At 38.3% G+C, this 22,703-nt stretch overlaps 1 protein-coding gene across 2 annotated transcripts in view; it reads right to left on the bottom strand.

The window, feature by feature from the left end:
• The window catches only part of CUNH11orf65 (chromosome unknown C11orf65 homolog), a 92,751-nt gene extending 70,284 nt beyond the window's left edge, over positions 1-22,467 (bottom strand). Inside the window, exons 1-3 of one of the 2 annotated variants that reach the window (XM_008690115.2) lie at positions 22,388-22,467; positions 15,838-15,927; positions 5,351-5,443 (exon numbers count right to left, since the gene is read on the bottom strand). In XM_008690115.2, coding sequence (XP_008688337.2) covers positions 5,351-5,443; positions 15,838-15,918 — 174 coding nt within the window. In that variant the 5' untranslated portion in view covers positions 15,919-15,927; positions 22,388-22,467. The remainder of the gene's footprint in view (positions 1-5,350; positions 5,444-15,837; positions 15,928-22,387) is intronic. The other variant, XR_568438.2, reaches the window with a different exon arrangement.
• Positions 22,468-22,703: the final 236 nt, after the last annotated feature.

Below are 22,703 nucleotides of genomic sequence, written 5' to 3'. Positions count from 1 at the left end.
ACATACAAATGGCTAACAGACACATGAAAAAAATGCTCAAAATCATTAGCCATCAGGGAAATTCAAATCAAAACCACATTGAGATAACACCTTATGCCAGTTAGAACGGCAAAAATTGACAAGGCAAGAAACAACAAATGTTGGAGAGGATGTGGAGAAAGGGGAACCCTCTTACACTGTTGGAGGGAATGCAAGTTGGTACAGCCACTTTGGAAAACTGTGTGGAGGTCCCTTAAAAAGTTAAAAATAGAGCTACCCTATGACCCAGCAATTGCACTACTGGGTATTTACCCCAAAGATACAGACGTAGTGAAGAGAAGGGCCATATGCACCCCAATATTCATAGCAGCATTGTCCACAATAGCTAAATCGTGGAAGGAGCCGAGATGCCCTTCAACAGACGAATGGATAAAGAAGATGTGGTCCATATATACAATGGAATATTACTTAGCCATCAGAAAGAACGATTGATTACCCAACATTTGCAGCAACACGGACGGGACTAGAGGAGTTTATGCTAAGTGAAATAAGTCAAGCAGAGAAAGACAATTATCATATGGTTTCACTCATTTATGGAACATAAGAAATAGGAAGATCAGTAGGAGAAGAAAGGGAAGAATGAAGGGGGGGTAAACAGAAGGGGGAATGAACCACGAGACACTATGGACTCTGAAACAAACTGAGGGTTTCAGAGGGGAGGGGAGTGGGGGATTGGGATAGGCTGGTGATAGGTATTAAGGAGGGCATATATTGCATGGAGCACTGGGTGTTATACACAATTAATGAATCATGGAACACTATATCAAAAACTAAGGATGTACTGTATGGTGACTAACATAATAAAAATTTTTTTAAAGTAAGCAGAAGAAAAGAAAGAATAAAAATTAAAACAGAAATCAATGAAACTGAAACAGGAAATCGATGGAGAAAATCAAAGAAATTAAAAGCTAGTTCTTTGAAAAGATCAATAAAATCAGTAAGCTTCTGACTAGGAAAACTAAGAAGAAAAAAGAGAGAAAGGGAAGACATAAATGACTAATATCGGAAAAGAGGGGCTATCACTACTGATTCCATGGACACTAAAAGGATAATTAACAAATATTAAGAAAAACTCTATGCCTATAAATTTGATAGCCTATATGAAATAATTCAAATCTCTGAAAGACAAAACTCAACAAAATTCACACAGATATAGAAAATCTGAATAGACTTATTAAAGAAATTAAATCAATAATTAACCTTCCAAAAAAGAAAGCACCAAGCTTCGATAGGCTCAGTGGTGGACACTACCAAACATTTAAGGAAAAAATGTATCAATTCTCTGCAATCTATTCCAGAAAACAGAAGCAAAGGAAACACTTCCTTACACATTCTATGAGGCCAGCATTATCTGAATACCAAAACCAGACAGAGACCCTGTAAGAAAGGAAAATTACAGACCATTATCTCTCATGAACATAGATGCAAAAATCCTCAACAAAATATTAGCAAGTTAAATTCAACAATGTATAAAAGGAATTATATACCATGACTAAATGGGATTCATTCCAGGTATGCAAGGCCATTATCAAATTACAACAGGTTAAAGAAAAATCATATGATCGTATCAATAATGCAGAAAAAGCATTTGATAAAAATTCAATACCAATTCATGATAAAAACTCTGACAAACTAGGAACAGAGGCATACTTCCTCAATTTGACAAAGGATATCTACAGTAAACACACCTATCATATTTATTGGTGAGAAACTGTGTGCTTTCCTGCTAAGATCAGGAACAAGGCAAAGATGTCCCCTCACCCCTCCTATTCAACATCATATTGGAAGTCATAGCTAACTCAATGAGAAATAAAAGGTATACAAATTGAAATAAAAAAAAAACCTGTCTTTGTTCACAGATGACATAATTGTCTATATTAAAAATTCCAATGAATCAATGAAGAAATTCCTGGCACAAAAAAGCAACTATATAATGTTGGGGGATGCTACATTAACATACAAAAGTCAATTGCTCTCTTATATACCAGCAACAAACAACTAGAATTTGGAATTCAAAACACAATGCCACTTATATTAACAACAAAAAAGTGAAATATGTAGGTATAAATCTAACAAAATATATGAAAATATTAATGAAGGAAACAACACTGTAATAAAAGAAGATCTATTTTTTAAAAGATTTTATTTACTTATCTGAGAGAGAGAGAGAGAGATTGAGAGAAGGAGTGGGAGGAGGGGCAGAGGGAGAAGCAGACTCCTGCGAAGCAGGAAGCTCGACCCCAGGACCCTGGGATCATGCCCTGAGTTGAAGGCAGATGATTAACTGACTGAGCCACCCAGGCAGCCATAAAAGTAGACCTAAATGAAAGGAGAGATATTCAATACACCTGGATAGAATGATTCAACACTGTCACGGTACCCACTGTTCTCAATCTATAGATTCAATGCAATCTCAATCAAAATCCCACCAAGTTACTTTGTAGATACAGACAAACTGATTCTAAATTTTATACAAAAAAGTAAGAGACCTAGAATAACCAACATAATATTGAATAACCAACATAATATTGCCATTTGTATAATATTGAAGGAGAATAACAAAATTGGTGGACCCTACTTTAAGACTTACTATGAAGCATTTGATACATTCACAACATTATATTGTCACTGTCTATTTCCAGAATATTTTTTTTACTCCAAGGGCAACCCCATACCCACATAATCATTAAACAGTCACTCCCCATTTCCCCATTCTCCCCCTCCCCAGCCAGCCCTTGACAATCACTAATCTGCTATATTTTTTTTCCCAATATACTCTACTTGTTCAGACACCTTGTATGTTCGTCCTCAGCATTGTTCTTCCCAGGCTCTGGGTCTGCCTGTTCTTGACCTGTCTGCCACCGCTGTGTCTGGTGTCCATGGGCAGGGAGCTGGCCCAGCCCTGGGACTGCCTGGCAGCAGTTGGGGGAAACAAAGGCAAGCCTCTGTGCAGGTCCCTAAAGCAACTGCCAGATAGGTCAAAGTCCACAACAACAATTTTTTGAGAATAAGATCTCTATTCGACCCGCTGGCCCTAGAAAGCCACACCAGGACTGTGAATGTTTGTCGCCACAGCTACCACCAAGCTGAGGAATGAGGCATGTTGGGTGGGTGAACACAAACACCACAATGCTTCCTCATAAAATTTAGCAGCCTCTTTCTTCACAAAGCACTCTCCTAGTTGCTGAAAGTTTCTTTTATTGGATTCCAGAATTCCAATAAAGGTGATTGTGACAGTTATTCTTAGAGCTCCCTAGTCTACTATTTTCCTGATGGTAGAGGATTTTATGTGTGTAAACTGACAACTTAATTCTAAAATTTACATGGAGATACAAAGCATCCAACAATAGCCTGGAAGTGTCTTCTTGAAGAATTACAAAATGAGAGTACTTCTCTACCATATAATACACTTGTTATAAACCATACAAACCTATAGTAATTATGACAAGGATAGAAAAACAGACCATGGAAGAGAACAGAAAATGCATAAACAGACCTATACAAAAATGGTTACTTGATTTATGATAAAAGTGGCAGGGACAGCAGTGGAGAAAGGACTACCTCTTTAATAAATAGTGTTTCATCATTTGGATATCTATATGGAAGAATATGAAAATGACTTCTACCTCACACCATACACAAAAAATCAACCCAGGTGTACTGTAGATCTAAATATGGAAGGCAAATCAATAAAGTTTATATATAATACAGGAAAATTCTTAAATGACTTCAGAGTTGGTGAAGTCTGTAAAAAGCCCCAACCATATACAAAAGGTTGATAATTTAAACTACACTAAAATTAAGAACTCTGTTCACCAAATGATTGTCTTGTTTCAAACCATTAAGCTAGGGATTGGGGAAAGAGGGTGGAAATGTAGATGAAGCAAGACTGGCTGTGAACTGCTAATTGTTGAAGTTAGGGGACGGGTACATGCGGTTCATTACTTTATTCTTTCTACTTCTGTATATTTGACATTTTTCATGATTAAAAAAAAAAACAGTGGGAAGACCATCATAAGAGTGACAAGTGAAATCACAGAATGAAAAATGGTATATGCAGCACAGAGAACCGACAAAGGGCTTGTGTGAAGAATATATAAAGAACTGCTTAAAGCCCAGAAGAGTGAGAGACAATATACACATAAAGAACACGAAAAAAAAGTGTCAGGAGCTCAGCTGATCTGGGAGGATGGTCATCGTTGAGCTGTCAGGTGTCAGAAGAGCCAATGAAGGAAACGAGCAGGAAGGGAAAGAAAGCTTTCAATCACTTACTGTAGTGGTAATAAGAGTTGGAGCCCCTAAAATTGGAGGCGGCAAAGATTCCACCTGGTCCATCCCCCTTCCCCGCCCCTCCCTCTCCCCCTCCCCCCAAGGCTGCAGCGTTTGAGAGTGAGGCGGAGCAGCACACAGGTGTCCACTCACTGTTGAGGGAATCCCGACTTTCAAAAGGCTCTAGCAGTTGTATGGACCCTGAGGTGTGAATGTGTGGGGTGGGGGTAGGGAGGAGAGTCCGTGTAGACTGAGTCAGAGTGGGGCAGCACAGGTGCCTGAACACCTCAGCCAAAGCCTCACATCAAGAACGAAGAATGAAGGCACTGGGACCAAAAATTTAAGTATGCCTAAAGGGAGGACTGTCCCTAAAAAGCTGATAATATTAAGCATCGGTAAGGATGTAGAGCACCAAGAATTCTAAAAGATTGATGGTCAGTACGAATTGTACAGTAACTCTGGGAAACAATTGGAAATTCCATTTCTGGGTGGAGTAGAAATTTGTGCACATGTGCACAGGACGGATGAATAAGAATATTCCCAAAAGCAGTCTTTGTGACAGACTCAAACTGGAAAAACAGTACAAATGTCCATCAACTGCAGAATGAATAAACAGCAGTATATTCATGAAATAACTGTTATTATTTTTGAGAAAGTGAATAAAATTCACGTACATGAACGCAATGTTGAATGATAAGGTACAGAAGCGCACAATGGGATTCTATTTACATACAGTTCAAAAATAGAGAAGACAGAAAAAAACCCCACAAAGCTTCAAATGAAGAGTGGTTGCCTCTTGGGAGCAGGCAGTTGGCCGCCATGTGCAGAGCACAGGAAGGCAGGGGTCTGAAGTATGAGACTCTGACCTGCGTCATGGTTACACAGGGGATCGTCTGTATGATTCACTGAGCTACACATTTATGTGTGCGTCACACTTCAATAAAACAGTTTTTTAAAAGAAACACATACAAGTACATTTATAAAGTGGTCACGCATTTTGAAGGGAAAAGACAGATGCTGTGTGAATAAATAACGTCCTCACCTCTTTAGGATCAATATATTTCACTATCTGACGTGGCTCCCCTTGTCTTCTGATATCAATCAGTCTTTTATAGTGTTGGAATACAGCGACATTCTAAAGGTTCAAGCACATAAGATTCTACGGTCAAAACTGGATTTTCTACCTCTAATTTAAGCTTTGTGCCTAACTAGGGCAAAATGAGTAAAAACCATAAAATAGACTTTCTGTACGTAAACTAGATTTTCGAAATATTATCCACTCAGGGTTTGCTTTGACAAGCTAGGCAATACCGGCTTTATTCTCAGAATGAGTTTTACTCTTAACTTGAGAACTACATCATTAGCAACTATAAATAAAGTACCCAGAACGTTGGTGGAGTCACTTCTATGGACTCCAGAGTAAACCAGGAGAAACACAAAACAGCCTACTGGTTAAGAACACCGAGTATGGCATAGGATTACCTGGGTTCAACTTTTAGTACCCACTAACCATGTTTCCCTGGACAAGGTGCTCAGCTTCTCCACTCAATTTCTCATCTGAACAACCTGAATGACAGTGGGTATCTCATACAACTATGGTGAGGAATTAAGGAGTTAATATTTGTAAAGCACTTAGAACAACTTCTGCCACAAGAAAGCACTAAATAATTATTCTCTTATTATCATGACAGAAACCTCGTTCCTGTAGTAATGCCATTGTCTTACAAACCTGATCTACTATTTATGTTAGTACGATATTTAGTCAGACGACTCCAAACAATTCTCCTATCTCAGAAAACTATTTCTTTGGCAACACTCTCTTTATACACTATGTCCCCCAAAAACCCTTAGTAAATCTTGGTAAACTTTGCCCCCTGCCCCAGTATGCATACATTAAATCAAATCAAATCAATTCAAACTGAAGTAACCCACAGCACCAATATGACAGTTTGAAGCCCCACTGCAACTGCCTGTGGAAATGGTGCAGCTCACATCAAAACAGAACTACTGACAAGGAGGGGACCGGCCGTTCCCATCTGCCTGTCTGGCTGGCAGGGAGAAAAGAGCTTGTATGTCGGTGAAGGAAGAAGCTGGGTGGGACGACAGTGAAAGCTGGCCCAACGTGTCCTGCAGGCTGTAAATGCCATTTTTTTGTTGTTGTTGTTCAAATGATTTTAATTATTGGAATGAACAATTTTTTTAAATATGCAAATAAAAAGTTTTAAAACCTGAAAAAAAACCCAAAAACCCAGTACAACAGATCAGTGAAACTAGGAGCTGGGTTTTTGAAAAGATCAACAAAACTGATAAACCTTTAGCTGGACTCACCATCAACAACAACAACAAAAAGAAAAGAAAAAGAGAAAAGAAAGAGAGGGAGAGAGAGAAATGAAAGAGGAGAAATAACGAGAAATAACAACCTGCACCACAGAAATACCAAGCATTATAAGAAAATATTATAAAAAATTAGATGCCTAGAAGAAATTGGACAACCTAGAAGAAATGGATAAATTCCTAGAAACATGTATCTTCCCAAAAGTGAAACAAAAAGAAACAAAAAATGTGAACAGACTAATAACCTGCAAAGAAATTGAATCAGTAATCAAAAAACTCGCAACAAACAAAAGTCTAGGACCAGATGGCTTCACAAGCAAATTCTACCAAATATTTAAAGAAGAGTTAATACCTATTTTTCTTAAACTATTTCAAAAAGACAGGAGAGGAAGGAAAACTTCCAAATTCATACTATGAGGCCAGCATTACCTTGATGAAAACCAGATAGACACCGCTGAAAAAGAGAACTACGGGCTAATATCTCTGATGCATACAGATGCAAATATCCTCTACAAAATATTAGCAAACTGAATCCAATAATAAATTTAAAAAATGATTCACAATGATCAAGTGACATTTATTCCTGGGTTGTAAAGATGATTCAACATTCACAAATCAATCAACGTGATACATCACATCAACAAGAGAGGATAAAAACCATATGATCATTTCAGGGGCACCTCGGTGGCTCAGTTAAGTGTCTGACTCTTGATTTTGGCTCAGGTCATGATCTCAGGGTTGTGAGATGAAGCTCTGTGTTGGGCTCTATGCTGGGCATGGAGCCTGCTTAAGATTCTCTCTCTCCCTAAGGGGATCCCTCCTACATTGTTGGTGGGAATGCAAGCTGGTATAGCCGCTCTGGAAAACAGTGTGGAGGTCCCTTAAAAAGTTAAAAATTGAGCTATCCTATGACCCAACAATTGCACTACTGGGTATTTACCCCAAAGATACAGACGTAGTGAAGAGAAGGGCCATATGCACCCCAATGTTCATAGCAGCTTTGTCCACAATAGCTAAATCATGGAAGGAGCCGAGATGCCCTTCAACAGATGACTGGATTAAGAAGTTGTGGTCCATATATACAATGGAATATTACTCAGCTATCAGAAAGAACGAATTCTCAACATTTGCTGCAACATGGACGGCACTGGAGGACATAATGCTAAGTGAAGTAAGTCAAGCAGAGAAAGACAATTATCATATGATTTCTCTCATCTATGGAACATAAGAACTAGGAAGATCGGAAGGGGAAGAAAGGGATAAAGAAAGGAGGGGTAGGGGCCTGGGTGGCCAGCGGTTAGCGTCTGCCTTCTGCTCAGGGCGTGATCCGGCGTTCTGGGATCGAGACCCCACATCAGGCTCTTCCGCTATGAGCCTGTTCTTCCTCTCCCCTCCCCCTGCTTGTGTTCCCTCTCCTGCTGGCTGTCTCTATCTCTGTCGAATAAATAAATAAAATCTTAAAAAAAAAAAAAGAAAAAAGAAAGGGGGGTAATCACAAGGGGGAATGAAGCATGAGAGACTATGGACTCTGAGAAACAAACTGAGGGCTTCGAGGGGGGGGTGGGGGATTGGGATAGGCTGGTGATGGGTGGTAGGGAGGGCATGTATTGCATGGTGCACTGGGTGTTATACGCAACTAATGAATCATCGAACTTTACATCAAAAACCAGGGATATACTGTATGGTGACTAACATAATATAATAAAAAAATATTAAAAAAAAAGAAAGATTCTCTCTCTCCCTTTGCCCCTCCCCTCTCTCTAAAAAAAAAAATGAAAGAAAGGAAGACAGAAAGAAAGAAAAGAAAAGAGGCCTCAGAGAGATCCCTCACCTCTCCCATCGCATGAGGACGTAGCAAAAAGACAACTGTTCCCCTATGAACAAGAAAGCAGGTCCTTGCCAGCACCACATCTGCTGGTGCCATGATTTTAGACTTTCCAGATTACAGAACTGTAAGAAATATACTTCTGTTGTTTATAATCTACCCAGTCTATTGTAGTTTATGATAGCAGTCCAAATGGATTAACACAGCTACCAAAGATGTGAATAACATGATTAACCAGTTTGACCTAAATGATGTCAGATACATTTTTTTCTCAAGGTCATATGGAACATTTACAAAAATAGACTTTTTCTAGACCAGGAAAGTTTCAACAAATTTCAAGTTATTAAAATCATATAAATAACCGGCTTCAGTAAAATTAAACCAGAAATCAGTAGTAGAAAGGTAACTAGAAATCTCCTAAATATTTGGTAATTAAACAACATACTTCTTTTGCATTTTTTGAAGAATTTATTTACTTATCTGAGAGAGACAGAGATAACAAGCAAAGGGAGGGGCAGAGGGAGAGGGAGAAGCAGACTCTCTGCTGAGCAGGGAGCCTGATCCCAGGACCCTGAGATCATGACCTGAGCTGAAGGCAGACACTTAACTCACTGAGACACCCGGGCATCCATAAGCAACATATGTCTAAATAACTCACGGGTCAGGGCACCTGGCTGGCTCAGTTGGTAGAGCACACAACTCTTGATCTTGGGGTTGTGAGTTCGAGCCTCACATTGGGTGGAGGGTTTACTTAAAAATAAAATCTTTAAAATCAATCAATCATGGGTCAAAAAATTCACAATGGAAATTGTAAAATATTTTAAATTGAAAGGTAATAAATATATGACATATCAAACCTGTAGGATATATCTAAGGTAATGCTCAGGGAGAACTTAATAGCTTTAAACACACATATTATTTAAAAAGAATAAATGTGTAAAATCTAAGATCTAATGTTCCATCTCAAGAAATGTGAAATGGAACAGCAAATCAAACTCCCTCAAAAGACGAAGGAAAACACAATAAAGATAAGCAGTTAATGAAATGTAGAGTTAAAACAGAGAAAATCAACAAAGCCAAAAACCAGGGTTTTTTGTTTTTGTTTTTTTAAGATGAACGTAGAAAAATTGAGAGAAAACACGTATCAGCAATACCACCCCAGATCTTACAGACATTGAAAGTATAGTGAGAGAGACTATAAACAACTTTAGGCAAATAAATTTGACAATTTTAAGAAAATGGACAGATTCCTTGGAAAGCAACATTAAAATGGGCACAAGAAGAAATACAGATTTGAATAGTCCTGTATTATTAAAGAAATGGAATCCCTAACTAGAAACCTTTCATAACAAAAGCTCCTAGCACACAATGTTTTGCTAATGTATTCTCTCAAATATTTATAGAAGAAATAGCATTAATCACACAAACTCTTTCAGATAATATAACAGAAGGAATACTTCCCAACTCCCTTAATGAGGCAATCACAATCTTGATATCAAGATCTGGAAGGATAGCACAAAAAAGAAAAAATACATTCATGAGCAAATATGCAAAAATCCTAAATGAAAGTTGATAAAAGAAATTATCAACTTTTAATTCTTGTGGGTTCTGTTCCTGGACTCCAGGGGAGACTATACCTTAACATATTTACCAAAGGTGAAAATGCCTAGGGAAAACCTCAAAGCACGGATTCTATTTCTGCCCCGAGTATACACTGCATATCTGCTTAAAGTAAATAACCAGAAAGGGGCATTCTGAACACAAAAAGGAAGAAACTTCCCTGGTTCCTGTAAGATTAAAGTCTACAGCCCTACATATACTAGAAACTTAAAATAAGGTCTGCAACTTTATAAAATGTTCTTTGTCTAATAATTTGTAACTTTTTATGTACAAAATGTATATAACCTTACACCAAATGTTCCCTTACCAAAGTACTCTCTTCTTTGTGAAGACTGCATATCCAGGGCAGCTGTACCAACTTGTGCTTGAATGAAACTCACTCTCTCTCTCCTTTTTTAATTCTAAAAGGTATGTTCATTTGTGTCAATAAAGTTTAGCAGAGCAAATCCAGGATATATGAAAAGGATAATAATACATCAGGGTGAAGTGGAGTTTATTCCAGGAATGCAAGGTTGGTTTAATATTCGAATATCAATCAATGCAATTCACCACATAAAAAGAATGAAGAAGACAGATCATATAATCATACAGTAAATGCAGCAAAAGCATTTGATAAAATTCAACACCCAGAGTTTTCAAAACAACAAGAATAAAAAGCAAACTAAGTATAAAGTTAAATTTCCCAAACTGATGGTAAGTTTTTACAAAAAGCTACAGGTAACATCTTAGCTTACGGTGGAATATTACATGACTTCTGTGTTCAACAAAAGGGCAAGAATGTCCATAATTACTGCTTCTATTCAATCTTGCACTGGAGGGTCTATTCAGTGCAATAAAGAAATGAAAGGTATAAAGTTTGCAAAGAAAAAATAAAAGTTGCCATTCAAAGTGGAAATCCAAAGGAATGCTTAAGTGGAAAATCCAAAGGAATCTTTAAAAAAGCAATTAGAAATAATAAGTACATATTAGGTTGGCAGATAAAAATAAACTCTATTTCTATAAACTAGAAATGAACAATTAGAAAATAAAATTTAAAAATAATACCACTTACAGCAGCATCAAAAAATGTCAAATACCCAGAAGTTAAAAGAAAGATGTTTAAGACTTCTACACTGCAAACTGCAAAACATTATGGAGAAAAATTTTTAAAGATCTAATAATAAAGATATGCACCATGTTCATGAAAACTCAGTATAGTAAAATGTCAGTTCTCCCCCAAATTGATCTATTGATTCAATTCAATCCCGATTATAATCTCCACAGTAATTTTTATAAAAATTAATGAACTGATTCTAACAATTACATGGAAATGCAAAAGCCTTAGATAGCTATGACAATCAGGAAGAACATCAAAGTTGGAGGACTGTAGTGCCATATACCCTCACATCTGATAAAGCTACAGTTACTAAGACAGTGTGGTATTGACTCAAATAAAGACAAATAGACCAATGCAACTGAACACAGAACACTTCACATATATGATTACATGATTTAAACAAAAGGCACCACTGCAATTTACTATGGAAAGGATGGTATTTTTAATATAAGGTACTTAATCATTTGGTTATTTATAAAGACAAAAATGAACTTTGTCCATACCTCTCATCATACACAAACATTAATTTGAGATGGATACTAGATCTCAATCTACAACTAAAGCAATTAAGCCTCTAGAAAAAACATAAGGAAAATATCTTCTGGCTTCAGATTACATAAACATTTGCCCCAGATTTATTTCAATATATTTGACATGTAATACTATGCTGGGTGAGTTGGGTGTCCACCTTGGGATCTCTTTTCCCACTGGGGAAAGGAAAGGCCCAGTGGGGTCCACTCAGGGCTGCCTTGTGCCAGGTGATGTGATCGAAGTGAATCCCCTCCTCTTATCCTTCTAATGTGGTCCTTCCTGGTCTCTCTGGTCTTGGGCTCTGGGATTTTCACAAGAATGCTTTCTATGGATAGTTGCTAGTTGGTCTTCTTGTGAGGTGGACTGAAGTTGAGAATGACCTATGTTGCCATTTTGAAACAGTCACCTCTTTAGGCAAACATTTCTTTCTTATTTTTTTTTAAGATTTATTTATTTTAGAGAGAGAGAGAGACAGCACGCAGAGGGGAGGGGCAGAGGGAGAGGGAGAGAGAGCATCTCAAGCAGACTTCACTCTGAGTGTGGAGCCCAACGTGGGGCTTGATCTCACGACCATGAGATCTTGACCTGAGCCAAAATCAAGAATTGGACACTTAACCAACTGAGCCACCCAGGCATCCCTAAGCAAACATTTCTTAAACAGGACACAGAAAACACTAACCATAAAGAACAAGTGACAAATTGGATTTAATGAAAATTAAAGACTTCTCATTACCAAAAAATACCTTTAAGAATGTAATGAGACCAGTCTGAAGAAAATATTTCCAACACACGTATTCAATAAAGGACTTGTGTTCAGGATATATGAGAGACTCCTCCAAGTGAATATTGACAGTGTATTAGTAGATATAATGGCATTTAGGAATTTGAAGATTGGGAGGATAGGTTAAAAAAAAAAAAAAGGAAGGGGGTAGGGATACTTATGTCCTCATCATATATAATAAGAAGTCACACAATCTTATGTTAGCATGATGGAACAAGAAACAAAGGTTTAAATATTCTTTAAAGAAATAAGGTAACAAACAGAAGAACTAAAAAACAATCACATATGATACTAGGAAGGGAGATAAGCAAGGCTGTGTAAGGGATAAGCAAGATAAAGTCTCAATTATCTTTGCAGAAAGTCAACAGATCACTTCTAAAGTTGGTAAATAAAAAATAATTATACAAGCATATTATGAAGAAACAGAAATAACTACTATAAGATTTAAAACAAAAAATAGTTAAAAGTGGTTGCCTTAGGATATGAGGGTAGAGAAGAGTAGGAGGGGGTAAAAGAAGTGCTTTTATTTGTAAGTTTTTCTATATTATTTTACTTAAATATATATATTATTTTGATCTAAAATATTCAAATGTGAGAAAATATCTTCATTTACATTAGCTGGACTATGCAGATTATTCAGTTATAGGGCCATGTAATGTGTTAAAATTAGGCATCCTTAGTTAGAAGTCATCCTCTGAGCCACCTGGGGCAGAATGTTTCTAGACTTAAGATCAAATGTATTCTCACCATTTACATCAAGGTGGATGGAACTGGAGGGGTATTATTCTAAGCGAAATAAGTCAATCAGAGAAAGACAATTATATGATTTCACTCATGTGGAATATAAGAAACGGGGCAGAGGGGGCGCCTGGGTGGCTCAGTCGTTAAGCATCTGCCTTCGGCTCAGGGTGTGATCCCGGAGTCCTGGGATCGAGCCCTGCATCAGGCTCCTCCCCTGGGAGCCTGCTTCTTCCTCTCCCACTCCCCCTGCTTGTGTTCCCTCTTTCACTGGCTGTCTCTATCACTGTCAAATAAATAAAAAAAAAGAAACGGGGCAGAGGACTGTAGGGGAAGGGAGGGAAAAAAGAATGGGAAATCATTAGAGAGGGAGACAAACCATGAGAGACTCTTAACTACAGGAAACAAACTGAGGGTGGCTGGAGGGGAGGTTGGTGGGGGGATGGGGTAACTGGGTGACAGGCATTAAGGAGGGCACATGCTATGATGAGTACCGGGTGTAATACACAACTGATAAATTATTGAACACTACATCTGAAACTAATGATATACTGTAAGTTGGCTAATTGAATTAAAAAAAAAGATCAAATGTATTCTCTTTGAATCTCAAAACTATTTTAATCAACTTTATATTTGAACCATGGCTCTCATGGTTAGCTTCTTTTCAGTTTCTAACCACTTTTTAAATGCAACTGTGCAGTCATGCCTTCTGTTGCAGGGGGTACCATTTTATCTCCGAATACAACCCACTTAGAGCCATTCAATATATTGATCTTATCTAAATTGATCACCATTTTTATTTCCTTCATTTTTTTCATTTCTCATTCTCTTTTTTCTTTTTAATCATTGATTTTCCTTAAATATCAGTTGATCTTTGGTTATGCATTAATACTTAAGAATAAAGGTCTGTGTCAATGTTTCCAGGGAACAAGTGGGAGTATCCTGGGCTTTTTTGTAAGTCTCCTATTTCCCCACTGTTCTCACATATGAATGGGAAGATGGTCTGGGAGCTTTGTACTGTGGGTGGAAATAGATAACCAACAGACTTTCTTAGGGAGTTATGGTTAGGTAGCCAGCAATCAAGCAGGGTGTCTTTCAAATACTAAAAATAAGAGACTTTTTACTGTGGAGTGCCAAATCCACAACAGAATTAGCTTTTCCAAATGGTTCATTTAATTTCTTAAAAAAGAGATAAGCCATCAGGGTTTTTCTCCCTAATAGTAAATATCCACCTACAAGTAAATTTTTTGACCAATGGTAAATATCCATCTACCTGTAGCTTTGGGGCTTGAAGTGACAGCAAAGACATCTGTCACAGCTACACTACATACAATTAACCCCCTTGCCTATGGTCATTCTCCTTCCAGCTCTTTTAAATTGCTAACTCCAAACTGATATCCTTTCTAGGGTCCCAATGACAAACCAGCTCTCACGGGAGCCCCTCTGACGTGTGTCGAGGCAAGTCTTCTACACAGTTCTATCCAACGGGATGCTATGATCTATTTTTGGTTTTCCAAAAGTGAGATAAAATTAATCTGCTCATGAACTCCCTTTTCTCTGGTATGGGTTAACTTTCTGTGTACTATCATTTCAATAGGGTTCTGCAGGGTCAAAAAGTGAAAATGTGTGCTCAGTCTACCATCTTGTTAAAATACACATACACACACGCTTGTCTGTTTGTATACAGGGCTTCTCTACTGAAACTCCTTAAGGGGAAGGAGGTATTGTAAAGTGCCTCGCACAGTGCTAGAAATACAAAAAGGTATACACAGCAATGTGGCTGGTTGGATTTGGATGTGGGGTAAATGAAGTTACAAATGACAGAAAAGCTTAAGTCTAGTTAACAAGTAGGCTAACAGAAACCATCAAAGGAATAGTAAATTTTGAAAGCAATTATTTTAGTACTGGAAATCAATAGTTATGGGTTTTATGGCTTTGAAAAAGGCAAAAGAAACAAATAATGGAAGCTATTTTGCAAGACTTGATTAGCCAATATACAGGTATTCTGGTGTGCTAGAAACAGACCCATACCACTTCACACAAAATTATCAAACACAGACTGTGTTGCTGCTGTCACAGAGGAAAGAATAGAGTCATTTCAGCTGTTGACTCTCACCCAACCACGTAAATCAACTTGGAATATTCCTTACACCAACGGGACCAGCTATACCATACTAAAGCATGACAAATAAGTGCATTAATTCAGACAGTTTATTAAACATTGTCTTCAAAAGTAGGTATTCAATAAATATTTAATGAGTGAATGTATCCCCAACATCTTCTCAAAAACCTGATTCTTGAGTCAAGAAATAATGTTTTAGAGGTGAAAGCCAAATAATCCTCTTAGTGATACTTCTGTTGATCATAGCCATTATCAAAGTTCCTGGCCCTGATCAGGAGCTCAGTAAGGATTTGTGAGGCTAACAAGATAATTAATTAATGTTAACTTTTTGAACTTCTAAAAAATATGTGCTTTTAAAGCAAAGGGTGGTACACAAATCCGTAAGTATACTAAAAACTATTAAATTGTACACTTTCAATAGGTGAACCTTATGACATATAAATTATATTGTAATCAAGCTGCAAAAAATGAAATAAACTCACAAGGAAGCATTTCCAGGCCTTCTGAATGACTCTGGCAGCATTATCCTTCTCTTTAAGTTCTGACTCCTCTTCCCAAGGCATCTGAAAGTCCTAAAAGAAGCAAAAAGGGTACATTCAGAATTTCTTTATAAACTTCATTATGAAACTCACTAGAACTCAAGAAAAACAGAAGTTGAATAAAGGAAATAATACAGATGAGATCTGGTATCAAGATAATTTTAATAAAAATAAAAATTGTCACCTACTATTGATTGCCTTTTATGTTCCAATTAGTTTCTTTTTTCTAATTTAAACAACAATGTCGCATAGCAGATTTTACCAATATGCTTGTGTTAGAGATGAGGAGACTGCACCTCAAAGCCTAAGGTCAAATTGTGATTGACTAAGCCAGTATTAAACAAATGTCAGTTGCTCTTGAAAATTCATGACCTTTCATGTCCCCATTCAATGACTTCAAACAGATTCTTTTTAAGATTATTTATTTGACAGAGAGCGAGCACAAGCAGGGGGAGCAGCAAAGGGAGAGGGAGAAGCAGGCTAAGCAGGGAGCCCAACATGGGGCTTGATCCCAAGATCATGTCCTGAGCCAAAGGCAGATGCTTAATCAACTGAGCCACCCAGGCGCCCCATAGAAGCTTTTCTTAATCAACATGCACAATGACAGCTCCATCCACAAATTTATCCAGGACCCTAGCCTAGAATGAGATGATGATAGAATTTTTCTTACTCTGTAACTCGTAAATGTGCTGACAAGTTAATAAATCATGCATTAAATTGTCAGAAAAAGAGATGAAGCCTGACTACGAAGAAGAAAAACAAAATCACGAATTCTACCCATAATTTTTCTTAATACTGTGAAGAAATAAATAATGGGAGAAGTCAGAAAGTCATAGCTTATGAGTCCTTTGAAAAGTTGCAGTAGACAGAGGATTCTGGGAAGAAAGTGGAATAGGAAGCACCAGGAATGTCTCCCCATCTAGACAAACGGCACTGGCAGAATCTAATGTTAACTATTTTGGAACTCTGGAGGAGGTTTTATTCCAGTATACTCTTTCATACTGTGTGACTTTGGTTTTATGATGTGCATGTAGTTCAGATATACATAACTGCATTTAAAAAAGGAAGGGGGGGCTCCTGGATGGCTCAGTTGGCTCAGTATCCAACTCTTGGGTTTTGGCTCAGGTCATAATTTCAGAGTTGTGAGATGGAGTCCCACACTGGGCTCCACACTCAAAGGGGAGTCTGCTTGAGATTCTCTCTCTCTGTCCCTCCCCCTGCTCTCTCACAAATAATCTTAAAAAAAAAAAAAAAGGAATGGAGTATGCACATTAAAATTTTGATACTGCCATCCTGTCCGCAAAAACACGGATCAAATTCACACCTATAAACATCCTATGAGAGTGCTTCACTTCTAGGTTCTACGACAATGAAAAACTAAACATAAACAGGACATAAGGACTATCGTGGATCTATTAATAACCTCTCCGTAATTTAGCTGTGATAATCTGTTATCAATGCTCAGTGATTTAAGGTATAAAGTGACATATGTGGGTGTGTGCACACATGTGTATAACTATTTATGTATGACTATGAATAACAGTGGTGACAGAATTAAGAAAGAATTTTAAATGTTTATTTTGCTTACTTCTACAATGAACATATATTACTTGGATAATAAGAAGAGTTTTTAAAAAATTAGTTTGTCATTAGCAGGTCAACTCATTGCAGGCTTGACCCAAAAGTCGGGAGTGGTAGGACAAAAGGGGTTAGCGTGGATCTTCTGTAGGTGGATCTCTAGGAGTTGTGCTACGCTCAGTGTGGATCACAAACCTACGCCAGTCTCTGAATTGCATGTTACCAGATGAAATAAATTGAGAGTAGTCAGACAGTTTCCCAGCAATCTGACACTGCTGTGGTACACAAACACATCATCATGGGCTTATAGTTTGTATGGTACATCTTTGTTTTCCTTTCTCTAGTAATTCACTTTTATTTTACAAAAGTAACAGCCCACAACATATTGGAAACAAATTTTTAAAAGGTTCTTCACCACTGAAAATTGCTTTAAAGTTTACTCTTAGGATCGGGCTGAGGAGTTACAGTCAGCTGATTTTCTGCTTAACGTTCTAGAAACTGGCATGCATACCCCAATACCTGATATCCCAGTACATATATCAGACACCACTTGTAAGGATCTTAATCTTGCTCGAGTTCTTACTCTGACTTCAGTCTCCTTGTCTGGATGGGGTTTAGTAGGGTGGGTACTGGGCATCGGAGGCAGATTTTAACATTTCATTAATATCATGCAGCAATTAAAAACTGTTTTGAATACTTATTGAAGAGAATTATACAATAAACGATAAAGAAGGCTAAAAATTCTACATAGTATTACTGTTTTGAGCACAAAGGTGAATGAAATGGAGGGCCATTCACATACCTGAGGAACTTTGTAGGCAGACAGAACAGCAAAAGTGAAGATACAGAAATAGGAGACTGAGGAAGAAGGCCAGTGTGACTATAGCCAAATAAAGAGAAGAGGTAGGAGATCAAAGCAGAGAGGTAATGGCATCACAGCTCACATAGGGCCTTCCATCTTGAAAAGGGAGAATTTTAAGTGTGATGGGTAGCTATTGGATGGTTGGTTACACCAGAGGAATAACATGGTCTGACTTGTGTTTTTTTAAGTATCATTCTGAAGGGGGATAAAAGGAAACAAAAAAAACTAAGCTTGCTCTGGTTCATCCATTAATAATTATATAATCATGACTATGTAAACATCAGTATTAACCCTACCAGTATGTGTGTTACAAGAGTAATACCCTGTAACTATATACTCTATGATAATATCACCCATGATGATATGAATTTGGATATAACATGATTGCTGACTAGCTCCTGTCTCCAAAGTAGGCTGACCCTGGATATTTAGTTACTTTGGATTGACTCAACATTATATTGTATGCAATTAAATTTCTGAATCCTACTTAGTATTATGGCAGGATTTCTCTGTTGTTTTAGTTAGGAAGATGAGGGGAGAGGATGAGTGTAAGTATATATGTATGTTATGGCACTTTGGTGTAAGAGGTTTGTATTAAAGAAAATTATCAGATAATAACTACATTTAAAAGAAATCAAGAACAAGTAGAATAGCATGTTATTTAAAATAGGGAAGCAAATACTTAATATTTAAAGAAAACGGGGGTGCCTGGCTGGCCCAGATGGTAGATAGCATTCAACTCTTAATCTCAGGATGGTGAGTTTGAGCCTCACATTGAACATGGAGCCTACTCAAAATTAAAAATAAGATAAAATAAAATATGGAGGTAAAAACGCAAAGAAATGCATGTGCACTTAAGAAGATAAAACAGAATAGTGGGACAAAGAATGATCAGGGTTATATTAGCACAAGGAGTCAGGGAAGGCCTCTCTACTGAGAAGACATTAATTTTCATGATGCAAATAAGCAACTACAGGACCACTGTAGGAGAGTTCCAGGCACAGGGAAGAGAAGATGAAAATGCTCTGAGATAAGGAGCTTCGTGTGTTTAAGTGGCTCAAAGAAAGAAAGAAATGCTGGAGCTTAGAAAAGAGGCAGAAATGTGGGGGAAAAGGTCAAAGAAGTAGGTAGGAGCCATACGATAATTATAGGAGAACGTGACTACAAACTTCTGGTTTGGATAATGTACCACAGCTGGTTTGTATTAGCTGAGTGGAACCAAAATTTAAATTTTCAAGAATTTTGTAAGCTGGTTTTTAAACACAGCAACTACTAAAAATTATTTAAGCTCACAATTAAATAAAATAAAGGTAACAAATACTCAAAATTTATCACCTACTAATTATCTATTATAGGGGATCATAATACACTACCCTAAAATATGCCAGTTTGGCATAAGGATTATTTTGAGCTAAAGGCAATCTAGAAAGAACAAATGCAGGAAAAGCTCTCTACCCTCCCCATCTGGCTAAAAGTGGGACACAAATTTCCCTTTGCAAAAGTGTTGTCTCTCTCCTTTCCCGTACCAACAGGAGAAAAATAAGCATTATAACCAGAGATAAAAAGGCAGCGAGATGGGTCTTTACAAACCTTACTAAAATAACCCCTACCTTTAATAGTTTCCCAATATATTTACCTTCCCACAATTTACCACCTCTAGAAGTCCAAAATCCTTTTCCTTTGCCTTGTCACTTCACAAATTTATCACTCTTTGTTAAAATGGTATATAAAACCCTGGGTCTAACCTCCTCTTTAGATTTTTAATTCCTTTTTTTTTTTTAAGATTTATTTGAGAAAGAGAGAGAGAGAGAGTGTGAGCAAGCATGGGGTAGAGAGGACGGTGGCAGAGGGAGAGAGAATCTCAAGCAGGCTCTACACTGATCCCAATGTGGCCCTGGATCTCACAACTCTGAGATCATCACCTCAGCTGAAATCAAAGTCAGACGACTGAGCCACGCAGGCGCCCCTGGGTTTTTAATTTTTCTGTGAAACCCCCATGTGCATGTAAAATTGACATATTATCTAGAAAATAAAATTGGTTTACCTTTTTTCTGGTTAATCGGTCTTTTGTCAGTTTAATTTGCGGGTCCCAATTATAAAAGCTAAGATAGTAGAGAAACAGTTTTTTCCTTCCCTACACTACATTTTACTACTATTTATTTCTCGAGGTTATTTATGTTCATTGCAGTGGCATTGCCCATAATTGTGGCTGGATTCTTTGTTGTGGAGGCTGTCCCATATACAGTAGGATGTTTAGCAGAATCCCTGGACTCTATCCACTAGATGCTGGCAGCACAGCTGTGACAACCAAAAATGTCCCCAGTCATTGCCAAATTGCCAAACATCCCCCAGGGAACAAAATCACCTGTGGTTGAGAACTACTAGCCTCCACGTGCTACCTACTGGTATATGTATGGTGGAAATGATAGATTATGATGCACTAGGGCACATTTCTTCCCAATACCGGAGGTCATTTTGTATCTTGAAATTTTCCATGGCCAGGGTATTTTCAGCACAAAAATTGACAAACAGTACAAATCAGGTCTTGATTTACTGTTTTGCTGGTTGTCTAGACTGAAGAAAGTGGTGGTGAAAATGTTAACGGACACTACATTTATAAACGTGTCGTGTCACCATTACATTATGGATAGCACAAAATTCTGACAGATATTCCAGTTTTCAACATTAATCTGATTCAGAAACGAGTCACTAACACCACTGAGGAATGATGATATCCCGCATATTTCAGGAAAGAGAATGTGCTCAATTGTGTCAAATGCATAAGGAGGGTCAAGTAAACTGAGAATAAAGAACTAGATTTGGCCAGATAAAGTCACTGGTAACCTTGTTAAGTACTGTTTACAGCAGAGTAGCAAGGAAGAAAGGCTGGCAGGGGTTAAGGAGGAGGCAAAGTCGAGACCCTAAGTAAATAACACCTGTTTAGAAGCAGAGATACAGAGCGAAGGTTGGCCGGCAGGAATGGATTCCGGGGTGTTTTTTAAAATATGAGAGAAATTAAAGCATATTAAGACGTTGTTAGGTATGATCCCTTAGTGAGGGAGAAATTAAAGGTGCCAGAGAAGCATTTAATTGAAGGGTGGAAGTCTTTTGAGTAGTTTTAAGAGAACACAGTCCAGAGAAGAGAGCGGGTAGAACAGCTGATCCTTAGATTAACAGCGATACTGGTTTCACAGGGTTATTATGAGGCTCCAAATTAACCAACGTGAAAACACTGCTTCATTTGTAATATACTAGAAAGTACCATCGAACCACTCTTCAAGTAATGAAGGAATTACATCCAGCTTCCACGTGCAGATTCAGAAACGGAAGACCATCTATCTCAAATCGATGATAATTATTTTAATAGATTACGGCTCCGCTGATCTTTTATCTTCCTAAGAAAAAGCCCCCAAGATAAGTCTTTGAAGGCTCAGTACCACTTACTTTAAAACCTGGGAAAGAGTATTAAAGCTGATTTGCTAGGATCGGAACCTACACTTTCTCCTTTGTTTTAGTGAATACACCAATGTGTTTCGTGACCTTTTTAAAATCACTTTCGTGATTTCGCTCTTTTCTCCCGTGGTCCTTTATACCGAGGGCGGAAGAGGGCAAAGAACCACTAATACACTGCTTAGGAACGCTTTTCCTTTTTCCAGCTCTAAATAACGCAGTGCAGGGGCAGAAAATACCGAAACGGGAAAAAAAAGTCCAGGAAAAAAAAAAAAGGTGAGGTGGGTTAACAAGTATTTTGCCATTGGCCTCAAGGGGGAGAAACCAGGTCTCTGCGGAGGTGCGAGGAGCGGGTCCCGGGAGACGGCAGGACGAGCAGGGAGTCGGCCGTGGGCAGCGCTGGAAACCTGGGGCTGGAAGGCGGCGGGGCAGGGGGGGCGGTTCAGGGACACCAAACGTTTTTAAGGGGTGGTCTGGGGAGCGGCACTCAGGGATAGGGGGCCTTTAGGGCGCTGGAGAAGGGTAAGCTCAGACCAGGCGCCACAGAGGCGAGCGGAACTGCTGTGCTACTAGCGGAGAGGGAGGGGACACCATTCCCTTCACCTGTCAATCGCTGCGGTCCCGGGCACCGCCGGACTCCTCGGTTACACTGCAGACGGAAATGACGCAGACGGAAATGACGCGCTCTACTTCCGTTCTCACCCGCCTCAAGGCCCCGCCCCTTGCCCCCACCCTCTTAGCACCGCCCCTCGGCCCCGCCCTTTCCTTCACCCATCCCTCACTGTCTCCAGGGAATCCGAAACGGAAAAAAATGTGATAGTTGAACCTGTGAGCTCTCCCTGCTCTTGTTAATGGTATAGAGGCAAAGGAATTCGAAAGGGAAACGGAAGTGACTTTCTGCGAATTGGGGCTAAACTTA

This window comes from Ursus maritimus, unplaced genomic scaffold, assembly GCF_017311325.1.
Source record: "Ursus maritimus isolate PB19 unplaced genomic scaffold, ASM1731132v1 scaffold_16, whole genome shotgun sequence".
NCBI classification, from domain to species: Eukaryota; Metazoa; Chordata; class Mammalia; order Carnivora; family Ursidae; genus Ursus; species Ursus maritimus.
This window is presented reverse-complemented; position numbering and strand designations above follow the sequence as displayed.